The 11,877-nt window shown below is 42.6% G+C and overlaps 1 protein-coding gene across 2 annotated transcripts; it reads left to right on the forward strand.

The window, feature by feature from the left end:
* Window positions 1-259: 259 nt before the first annotated feature.
* On the forward strand, window positions 260-9,241 carry KLF6 (KLF transcription factor 6). Of its 2 annotated transcripts, none has more exons than XM_072328529.1 (4): window positions 260-766; window positions 3,460-4,033; window positions 5,749-5,872; window positions 6,397-9,241. In XM_072328529.1, the coding sequence occupies exons 1-4, from the start codon at window positions 665-667 to the stop codon at window positions 6,446-6,448; spliced, it is 852 nt and encodes a 283-aa protein (XP_072184630.1). In that variant the 5' UTR covers window positions 260-664; the 3' UTR covers window positions 6,449-9,241. The 2 variants fall into 2 exon arrangements, with proteins under 2 accessions (XP_072184630.1, XP_072184632.1); XM_072328531.1 differs by having other exon boundaries at window positions 273-766; window positions 3,460-3,847; window positions 6,397-9,235.
* Window positions 9,242-11,877: the final 2,636 nt, after the last annotated feature.

Here is an 11,877-nt window from a genome sequence, read left to right on the forward strand (position 1 = left end):
TATATACCCTGCTAAAAATAGCCCGCAGCCGAGCTCGCCAATCAGGAGGGGGCGAATTTCGAATCGGACCAATGGCGGGAGCCGTCACGGCCAGGCTCGGTCACGCCAGGAGGAGCCGCGATGCTTGCCGAGAGCCGATTGGGCTGCTCTGACATCATTGGCACGCGGGGCGCGGAGTGCGTGGCGGAGATTGGGCCGTGCCGGCGGGCGGCGTCATGGGATCACGCGGGGCGGGGGAGGGCGCGGGGGCGGGGGCGGCGGAGCGGCCGGGCGCAGCTTTGAATAGGGAAGTTTTGCAGGGGGTTACATTTGCAGCCAGCGCCGTGTTTGCAAATATTGAGTCCGCTCCTGCGCAAGTGTCCGCCGCCGGCCGCGGGAGGGGAGAGCGGCCGCCTCGGGAGACGTCCTGCTTTGCTGTGCAATTAAACTTTGCATGAAACTTCGGGTCTTTTTTCCTCCCTAAGCTCGCCAAGGAATTAATTTCTATCTATTTGTATATATCCATATATACAATTTTTTTTCTTCTCTGGAGGAAGGGGGGGGGCTTGGAGACTGAAAGCAGAGGGCTGACACCCCCCGCACACACCCCTCGAGCCCCGCACACAGGAGGCAGCTGTCCGTGTCCGCGGCCGCCAGCACGGACTTTGTTGTTGCAACTTGAGACATGGATGTGCTCCCCATGTGCAGCATCTTCCAGGAACTGCAGATTGTGCACGACACGGGCTACTTCTCGGCCTTGCCGTCCCTGGAGGAATATTGGCAACAGGTAAAGCAGGATGTCGGTGTTGTTTTTGTTGTTGTTGTCGGTTTTCTTTTTTTCTCTTAAAGCCGTATTAAAGGATGAGCGGATTTAAAAAAAAAAAAAAAAAAAAAAAGGAGGAAAAAAAAAAAAAAAAAGGAAACAAACCCAAGTGTCAGCAGCGAGTTGGGGCAGAATTAAGCACGAAGGTACAGAGGTGCTGGGAAGCAGGTGTCTCGCTTTGCAATCAGACGGCGCTTTTTCGGGCGGAGAGTCCCGCGGCGGCCGCACGGAGCGGCGCATCCCCGGGCTCCGTCCTTCCACCGCCGCTCCGAGCCCCGCCGTTGCGCTGTGCGGGGCTGTGCTGCGGGGCTGGGGGTCGGCACGGGCCCGTCCGAACCGGCCGCGTTCTGTTCTTGTCATTTTATTATTGATTGTTTCTGACGACGATGGGAAAAGCTTACAGCGGTGTACGTGCACATCTGTATGTATTATTTCATATGTATGTATATACACAGCATATAAACACATATATGCAATGTATATATGTATGTATACAAGTATATATACAATGTATGCATACACATATTTATATATACACAGTGTAGCCGTTTCCCAGCACGGAGAGCTGCGCAGAGTTGTCAGTCATATGACAGTGCTGATTGCCTCGGTCGGAAAGGAGGAAGAACGGAGGCTCCTTCCCTTTAATGGACATATTTCGTTGGGTTGCTTTCTTTATTATTTTTTTCCCCCTTTGTGCCGTAATCAGATCCAAGCAAGGCGGTGCACTCCGCTGTCGTACCCCGGTCCAGGGTACCGAGCCCAAAATCTGCCACAACCTCACAACCTTCCAATTCCTGAGAAGACCGAAATGCAAAGTGTAACAAACCTTCACATGCCTACTAATTGTATGCAATGCTAATTGTATGCAATCCTATGTGGTTTTTTGTTTTTTTTTTTCTTCCTTTCTTTTTTATCCCTCCCCCCTTCCCCTTTCAGAGAGGCAGCTCCATAGTACGTGATTGAAATGGAGCTAAGTAGTTTCCTTCAGGCATTCGGGCTCTTGGCGCAGGGCCAGCCCTCTTTCCCAGTAGCCTTCAGAGGCATTTAAACTCGGAGAGAGCTTCGCTCCGGCCCCCATTACTAATCTACCTAATGAGGAATTCAAATTAGCCCGGAATATTAAACTTTAACAAGGTCTTAATAAATGCATTTCCTCCCATTTTCCTGGAAAATCAATACACTATTGTGTCATCCCTCTAGAAACCCTTTTTGTTTTCAGTGTGTGTTGCAAACCAATTATAGGCAAACACATGAATAATGTGTGCAGCGCTGGGCTTGTTTTTGTGTTGTTTGTTTCTATTTTTCCCTTTTTTTGTCCACACTCCTGGCCTGGCCACGACATGTGGCCCAGTTTAGTAAAGCAGTGCTCCCGTAGACAGATGGGAAGGGGCTGTGAAGGGAATGTATGGCATTTGGGATCAGGTTTTGCTACCGTGATGATCTTGCTAAAATAAGTAGAGTTTGGTATGGAAACTTGGTGTGTCTTTTTTTGTGTGTAATGCTTCCGTATGGATCATTTCCTATAGTGGAAAGAAAAATCCCCAAACATCAGCTTGTTGCCATAACAGTTCGTACCCTTTTTGTTCTCTTCTGAAAACAGCTAGAAAGTCAGCGAGGTGGGCTGCAACTGAAAGCCACAGCTTTACCCATTTAGGGTGGTTTTGTTTTTTGTTTTGTTTCGTTTCATGGAGCAGAGGGGAATGCAGCTGGGGGGGAGGAAGGGGGGGAAGCTTTCCATGTACTGTTGCATGTATGTTTGAACAGAGGACTTTTCTTGGCAGCTGGACAGGATTTTATAAGGAAGTCTCCTTTGGCATTGCGTGAAAGAAAGAGAGCGATGACTCATGCAGTTGTACTCTTGGCCAGTAGATAAAGTTCTTGTTCATTGTGGGACTCCCAGCAGGACCTCGGAGTAATTTCCCGTTTTGCATCGTATAGAATAGGACATTTTTGTTCTGGAACTTTTTCTCACTTCTGTTGTTGAAGTTCCCTGTGCTTCTCCAGCCATGCACGGAGCAGTGTGAGCAATGTGGTGTGCATGCCAGTATGCTTGGAAGTGACATTCTTTGAAAGTCGGGCGTGCTGTGTTCTCATGCACAGGAAATGGGAGGATGTCTGCTGCTCCACTGATGTCCTCACAGGACAGACAGCAGCTCTGCAGCCATGCTGAAACAGGGCTTTGTTTTCTGACAGGGCGTTGGGGTTTCAGCACATTGTGTTCACTTGGGTTCTCACAGGCTTGTGTTTGTGCAAGAGGGATGCAAACAACTTGACATTAGACAGGGAGTGAGAGCGCAGGGTGACTGTTTGTTGTGGTTCTCTATGGTCCTTTTCAATGTCAGCCTCCTAAAAACATGGATTTATGATGAGAGCGAAGATAATTTGAGTGACTCATTAGAATGCTATTTTGAAAACTAAAGCTGACTTGCACCTTCAGCTGTGCGTTTGAACTCCTTCCCAGGTCTCTAGAACCGATTTCTTTTCATCGTGGCAGTCACCTAGTTACGACTGGAGGAGCCTGTAATTTGTTTTGAACCTAGAAACCTCACATCGAATGCGCTACATTCCTATATGCTTTTTGAAGTGTAAAATACAACTGGTTTTATTTTTAAGCAAGCTTCTAACTTCGCCCATTTTTACCCTTTTCTTTCACGTAGACGTGTTTGGAGCTGGAACGGTATCTTCAAAGCGAACCTTGCTATGTGTCTGCATCTGAAATCAAATTTGATAACCAAGAGGATCTCTGGACCAAAATTATTCTAGCACGTGAGAAAAAGGAGGAATCTGAACTGAAGACTGCGTGTGTCCCAAAGGAGGACAGCCCTACCAGTCAGAACTTAGAGACCAATAGTTTGAATTCGGATGTGAGCAGCGAATCTTCAGACAGCTCTGAGGAGCTCTCGCCCACCACCAAGTTTACCTCTGACCCTATAAGTGACGTTTTGACCAATTCAGGAAACTTATGTTCATCTGTTACTTCCACTCCCCCATCGTCTCCTGAGCTGAGCAAGGAGCCTTCTTCCCAGTTATGGAATTGTACGCCGGGTGAGTTGCATTCACCGGGGAAAATTCGTACCGGTACCGCTGGAAAGACTGCAGAAAAAGGTACACCCGCCAATGGGGACACCTCGCCAGATGGCAGAAGGCGTGTTCACAGGTGTCATTTTAACGGTTGCAGGAAAGTTTACACCAAAAGTTCACATCTGAAAGCACATCAGCGCACTCATACAGGTTAGTAACCGAACGCTCGCTAAGAGTTGGCAAGTCCTGCAGGGAATACCCCTGATGATGGGGGTTTCACAGCCTTACACAAGCGCTGGGTGGGAGCCCAGGTTTGGAGAGATGATGTAATAGTGCTAGAGGCTTACTAGAACAGACGACATCACTTCCTCATTCCCTTCATCAGCCAGCCAAAACCAAGGCATTTGGCTGTCGACGAGTCCACTGTTATAGCAAATAGGAACAGCTTGGTTAACTGGGTAGTGTTTGAAAAGCTACAGACCTGTGCGGCCTTCAAGAGCCACTGGCCAAAATAAACACTAGACCTTGTGCACATTTACTACTAAAGCAAAGGGAGATGAAACTTTCTTGCAAAATAATAATAATAATAATAAAAATAAATAAAAAAGAGGAACAGCCTATCCAAAAGTTGGACAGATCACAAAGTAGCATACTAACCTGTCTTCATGGTCTACTCTACATTGGGTCTATTCAACCAGGCATCTGAAGGTCTTGAGTTTATTAATTGCAGCTCTAGTTGTAAATAATTTAACAGTTTGGTGTGCTGTCATGTCTGAAAAAATCTTGGAAAGCCACAGTCTGTTGTAGTTCTTTGAACGTATCTTCCTAATTGGACTTGCAAATATATGACTGACTGTATAATTTCATCCCAAAATACTGAGTAACAGCATTGTATTGTTGTGGAGTCAGAACTGGAAACAGAAACAGTCCTGCATGTTACTGGGAAAGAAAGCAAGGAAGGTAGATTCTTCAGGGCCTTTAGAATATTTCAGAGTTGAAGTAGTGTGCTGGTTTGCTTTTTGAATATTAATATTCAGCATTGTTCTGTGACAGCTGTTAGATGTGTAGGGCTATGCCTTGGCTTAGCAGTCATTGCTTACTGCAAGGAACTGGCCTGGTGTTCTTGATGTGCCAGTGCAAAGACCTATGCAGTATTTTTCTCCATGACTTGGAAAGAGAATTCAAGGAACAGATCCTGTTTTGACTCATGAGCTCAGCACTTTGTGGCTTTTATGGGAAGTCTGAGCAAACTTGGATGTTCCCGTTGTCAAGCAGAAGTCTGATAAAATGAGTTTATTTTGAGGGGAAGAAACATCTTCCAATGAAACCACGGTGGCTGAGCAGACACAAATAGCTGCCAGCTTCAGAGGTATTGCAGAGCTCTTGTCCTGGTGTTGTGTGGCTGAGAGCATTCCTGTGAATGGAAGTGGCATTTCTCAAATGCTGAAATAGCAATGCTCAAAGTGACATGCAAGCTCTTCCAGGAAAATGTGGCTCAGCAGAAGGAGGTTGCATGTTATGGAGCTGAGTGTGTGACAGAGAGCTTTGATGCAATACAGTAGCCTAATTACATTTGGGAGCCTTGCTGTGCTGTCTGTAATCACCTTTGAGGTCCCTGCTACCTGTTTGGGAGTCAGGGTGCTATTACAGATGAACAGAAGGTTGCATTTCTTTGTCTCAAGTGAACCTGTTAAATCGCTTTTTTCAATAAGAATGAGATCAGTTGATGTGCTGTCTCAGCAAGAGAGTTAGGAAGGAATCAGGTGGATGAATTTTGCTTTCTTTGCATCTGAGGCATTCAGATATGTTAAATAGAATTGTCTGTCTTTAGGGGGTGGAGGAGGTTTACATAGAAAATGAATGGGATAGCACTGATCTCTGTTTGAATGAAGTCATGACTAATGTGTAATCTGCTTTCTTTGTAGGGGAAAAGCCTTACAGATGTTCATGGGAAGGGTGTGAGTGGCGTTTCGCAAGAAGTGATGAATTAACCAGACACTTCAGAAAGCACACTGGTGCCAAGCCTTTTAAATGTAGTCACTGTGACAGGTATGTGACTGAAATGCACCTTTAGAAATAGTTATTTTTAACATTTGGTAGAAAGTGAACCCAAGCTGCCTTTCTTGAGATTAACTTGTGAAGGAATCTCTTGGTGGACACAACTGTGTCTAGTATGTTTACAAAATTATTGTATCTTGATAGTGGAGGAAAAAGTAATCTGGATATAGCTTGTAGCCCAATGGGGCACATTACTGTTGAGAAATCCCTTGTGTTACCTGTCAGTACCTGTAGAGTGTCTGGGTGCCTGGGGACACTGTGAGTGTTCCCATGTACCCAGGGATCACAGAATCATAGAATGGGTTGGATTGGAAGGGACATTTAAGATCATCTAGTTCTCACCTCCTGCTGTGGGCAGTGTTGCCACCCTCTAGATCATGTTGCCTAGTGCCCCATTCGCCCTGGCATTGAATACCTTCAGGGATGGGGCACCCACATAATATGGGACCCATAATATGGGGTCTCAGAATACAGTGGTGCAACCCCAGGCTAATACTCCAATTCTTCCCTTGCAGGTGTTTTTCCAGGTCTGACCACCTGGCCCTTCACATGAAGAGACACCTCTGAACAGGTCAAGAGGTGAATCCTGTGGGCTAAGAGGCGTCAAGGTTGAAGAGCCTTGAGCAGAGGGATGCGTGTTCCAGCCAAAGCATGCCATTTTGCACCCTACCCAGTTGCCTCCAGGACCTCACTTCCTTGAAGGTCTTTTGAGGGCTAATAAGTCATGTAAGAAACGGCATAGCAACCATGGTGCGTGATGTTTGGGGTTTCCTGGACTCATACACTGGTATCTAACCTTCTGAGTGGCTCCTAAGCCTTTGCCGTGAGCATGTGCACTGAGAATGTTAATGATTGGGCGACTGTATGCTATGAGGATCTATTGACGATTGTATGCTGAGGCACATTTTTTTTCTTGTGGTTGTTTTATAACTGTAAGAGAAAAAAAAAAAAGTCTGAATGTCTTGTATGTGAGGAATATCTCGTGAGATGGGACGACCACCAATCATTTCCAAGGGATGGGGGGAGGGCTGTCTGCACCTTTTTAGAGGGAAAACAGAGAGGGGAAAGGGGAATTAAAGAGTCAGGATGCCAGAATGGAGATGGGGACCTCCCCGTTCCTGTGTGAGAGGAGCTTTAGGTGTCTGGTGCAGCTATTAAACGTGCAATGTGTCAAGTAGCTTGTTTTACTTGCTACAGAGCTCATTTGTAATCCATTGTATAAGCTGTGTATTTACAAATGTAACACAACTATAACTTTTCAGTATAATACAAAAGTTATTGCATGGTTCTGGGGAACTATATGCTTTTCCATTCTTTAATCAGGACTGCAGTTTTGATTCCAGTTAAGAGCAGCTAAAATACAATTGGTCTAATGTTACATAATGTATGGAACATGAATAATTTTTTCTGTTGGGTGGATAAAACCACTATTGGTTAGAAACTGATTTTTCTCATGCAGCTAATTTTTCTCTTATTTATGCCTTGAGGACTAACTTCTGGTTTTCTAGCTGTTAATGCACTGTTGACCTTAATAATGGTGCCTTATGCAAGTGACCTTCTCTTGTAGGGGGTCTTATACAGGGGTATGGGTGATGCATGCTTTATTAAGGCTCTCTTTTCACCTGGCATTGTACTGTATCAAATGTATAATATGAGGGGAAAAAAAAAAGGTTACTTCCAGGGTCCTCCTTCACAAAGACAAATATAGAGAAAAGTCATTCATGTCAGTACAGTATTTGTTTAACTTAGACAATTTGACTGTGTTACAGTATAATGCATATGCCAATTGAATACCTGACCAGTTCTGCCACCTTGAGACTTTTTATATTGACCTTGCACAACTGTGTATATACACACCCCAACTGTACTTAATATGTTGAATTTTCATACATATTAAAGATACAGAAGTATTAAAAGATGTATTTGCTTAAAAGGCACAAGTTTCACATCTATATATCTAGCTATCTGTTGGTCATACAGAAAGAAACTATATTACTTTTTTTTTTAAAAGTGGGCAGAAGAATAATTGTGTATGTATATTTGTGTGTACAGTCTGTGTATGTGTGTATATATATAGATAATATATAAATATTTTTTTTAAAAGGAAAAAAAATTTAGAATGCATAGCTAGAAAATGCCACAGCCCATCAAAATATTCCCCCCCAAAATATGGTCATTAAGGAGACAAAGAAATGAGAGATACAGTTATTAAAATCTAGCGTTTTTAGAGGCTTTACCTTTAGCTTAATGGTGTGCTAAAGGCTTTGTTGGCATTCAGTCCTTCTCAGACTGCTGACTGTGTTTTGTAGTTATTAGGTTGTCTGGAATAGCGTATCTGTGGCCATTTAAGAATGATATGAACTGAATATTGGCATGCTAAAAGAATATTAGCTGTGTGCAGATGAAGTACACTCATATTTTGGCCTTCCAGCTTATGGAAGGACTCGTGAGTGAGCTAGTCGTTGTGGTGGTTGAGCTCTAATTTTGCATAGTTCAGCTAAAATGAAGACTGTTTTTTCCTAGAATAGAAATAGTCTGTCCAAAAGCAGTTGTTTTTTGTTTTGTTTTGTTTTGTTTTTTAAACCAGCTCACTACAGTTGATGCAATGAAACACGTGATCTGTTTCTTTTTCTATTTATTATTGGTCTTGCTTACTATGCTAATACTTTGGTATATCTTTCCTGGAAATGTATATAGATAAGTGGTTTAGGAAAAAGTATGTGCCAGTGATCTGGTTCTATGGAACATGCAGGCTTAAATCATTCTCATTTCATTTTTACTTTAAATTGCCTGAAAATGCACTTTCCCCCCTCCTCCCCCCAAAACTAGTATTTCCAGAAAGTGGATTTCTATTTAGAGTTGAGTTTTGTTTTGTTTTAATTCCTTATTTGCATTGTCCTTGGCTTAGCCATACCTCTGAAAAGCAGGAAAGTAAACAAAAGAAAAAAAATTACCCCAAACAAAAACCATTAAACTTGCACTGGCTTGTCTCAATTGTGAAATACCATCAGACTTGTGTGGATGGGGTGGGGCTGTGTGCCATATGTCAAATGCCTGTAATTTTCTTAACAAGCAAGTACATTTTGTTCAGGTGATAACTGAGCCTCAATCAAGCTGAAAAATAAAAAATAAAAAATAAAAAAACATTTTTGCTTGAAATTTAAGAAGAAAAAGTTTCTATTAGTGAAATTTCTTTTTTTTGTTTTTGAAGCACCCTGTTATCTAAAGAATCTCTTTGTAAGATTTTTGTAAAGATTTTGTTTTACAAGATTTTATTTGAAATTGTTTTTTGCAAGATTGTTATATTTCTGTATGAATGTATTTTTTATTGGAATAACATAAAAAGAAATTCTTATCAGCATCACGTGTCTGGCTTCATCCTTCTCCTCCCTGGAGGCACTCACACCAAACAATGCCAAATGCTGTGTTGACGCTTTCTCTTGAGTCATCTGATCGCATGTACAAACATCTTTGAGTCAGGTCGCCTTGTGGAAGACAAGCTGCTGTGAGAAAGTAACTTGATCAGTAGAAACACAATGTTCTTCCATATCTGAACAGCCATTGCTGATTCAACTTATGTCTTAGCAGAATAAATAGTTAACAGGGTTGTTTCTGCAAGAGCATGCCTTGATTCTGAATCTTTGGCTCTGGAGAAGTTAATGCACACAGGACAACTTCTGCTTGTGGGAAATAAGATTCTGTAAGCATTTACAGTGAAGGAAACAAACAGTAGATGCCTGGGTGGGAGGCACCTATCTGTAAACTTTTTAACTGGGTGTGGGCCTTAGAACTGTCCCATCCATGGGTAAGCAAACCCAACACCTTCAAGGCACAGCTGACGGAAGGAGTCATGTGAAGTCTGCCTGGTCCAGATGAATGGACCTGAGCTACAGGTCACTAACCCGCTGGTGACCTCTAGGCAGCCAGCTTCAAGCCTCTGTGAACAGCAAGAGCTGTGGCTCTTCAAAGCATGACTGGCATGCACACCAGCTATGGACACATGCAGAATTCGTTTTATGTTGCCTTGTGGCTTCTGCTTCACTCCTGCTTGTGTTAAAAATCCCTTAAGCATCAAGTAAAAGCATTGGCAGAAATAGCAAAGTTACATGCTGAGAAACTTGACATTAGGCATGTGAATCGAGCTCCCTGGATTTGAACATTCATAGTTTAAAATTAGAAATGTTCTAAAAATGCTAAAAAAAAAAAAAAAAAAAAAAACAACAACAACAAAAAAAAACATTCAAACTGAGGTTGAAAGGGCTTAGTAGGGACAGCATGGGCATGTGCCTCAGCCTTGCAATGGGCAAGAAAGCAGGCAATATGTGTCTGTACAGGGAAGGGAGAATTGGCAACTTAAGCAAAATCCTGATCTGCAATGGGAGGGAGACAGCAAATTTTACCACTTAAAATACCTCTCACAATAAAACAGATGGGTTCTGAGAAACTTGTTGCAACAGAAATAATAAAAGGCTACGGAGGATGAGGAATTGTGACATTTTGCCTTCTATTCTGTATACAGCCTAGAAATGGAAATATTTTTAAAGAAACGAGCTTGACCTTGGAGCTTCTCCACCCAAAATGTTCAGTGGGTGTGTAATACAGAACAAGGATTGGCAAATTCTTTACTGCTTATGGGGTGTGTGTCATCCAGGGCTGTGTCTTACCGTACCTTCATTACAAAAATAAAAGGCATGATAAATCCGCTATTGAGCATGTTACTGAGACGAGATTCCACCCCTTTTTATTTTCAGAGAGATTGTACTGAAAAAGGGGGTGTTCACAATAAATAAATAAATAAATAAATAAATAAATAAATAAAGGCCGTTGGCAGAGATATTGGGCAACAAGGAAATGGCAAAGCAGAAAGCAATACTCATTTCAGGGGGAGTACATTTCAACATGGACATCTACGACAGAGTTGCTTAATTCCAGATTTTGTAACCCAGAGCAAATGGGAAGGGATATGAATGTAAAGGTGAAAATGTCGTGTATCTTAGACAGCATGCAGACCTCGATTAGTAGCCTCAGCAAGTTCCAACAGCTACAGCTGAGGTGAAAGCAAGAATGGGGCCTCTGAGCCAACATGTTGGTTTCTTACTGCAGAGGTTACACACAGTGTGTTTGTGCACTTACTTTGGCACACATATGTGCATGCAAGGGTCAAGATGAAACAGATGAAAACCCAAAACAGAGCTTGTTTCTATTTTTTTCTTGGGTGTGAACAAATCCTGGCCTTCAAGTGGTCAGTGCAAGCAGGACAAATCAGTTTTCCAGCTTGTTTGAACAACTCTGTATTTTTTTATATATATACAGAGGCTTTAAAGTTCATAATAGGCAGATGTTTGCTATTTTCTTAGATCGGGTATTTATTTTGTTTGAATGTTACTACCTTTCTCCTTCTAAAGCATATTATGAATTGTCACAAACAAAACCTAGAATTGTTCCTGTTAAAAGCATGTTAAAGACAAACTGTTTTATGCTTCCCTCTCTAGTAGTTGTGTACAGTTCCTCTGCCTTCATGCCTTTTTCCTCTCCCATTCTTCTTAACCTGAGCATTTTTTCATCTTCTTTAATTGCACTGAAGGCTTAGAGGAATAAAAACAAACTCTTTAAACCTCACAAATGACAGTACCAAAATTACAGACAAGAAGGAAAAACACTACAGTGAGTGTTTCAAAAAGTAGCTGAATGTTTCTACAGCCCCAAAGGAGCATGCGATCTCACACGTTCACACAACAGAGAGACATAACCTTTAACAGGAAGAAGATCTGTGGTCTGTCTACTGGAGAGGTTCCTAAACTTTGTCTGGAGTGAGGAGTTAAGTAAAGGGAGCATTAACTGCATAGGAGCAGGATGACACGTACAGGTTTGCCCTCTGCCCTGAAGAGTATATAAGATCCTTCATTTTCTGCATTTTTTCCTCCATTCATAGAGAATTCCTTGGAGACAAAATGGTTTAGAAAGGGAATCTCTGCAACATGTCTTCCTTGAGCTCT

The sequence above is a fragment of the Excalfactoria chinensis genome, chromosome 2 (genome assembly GCF_039878825.1).
Source record: "Excalfactoria chinensis isolate bCotChi1 chromosome 2, bCotChi1.hap2, whole genome shotgun sequence".
Classification (NCBI taxonomy): domain Eukaryota; kingdom Metazoa; phylum Chordata; class Aves; order Galliformes; family Phasianidae; genus Excalfactoria; species Excalfactoria chinensis.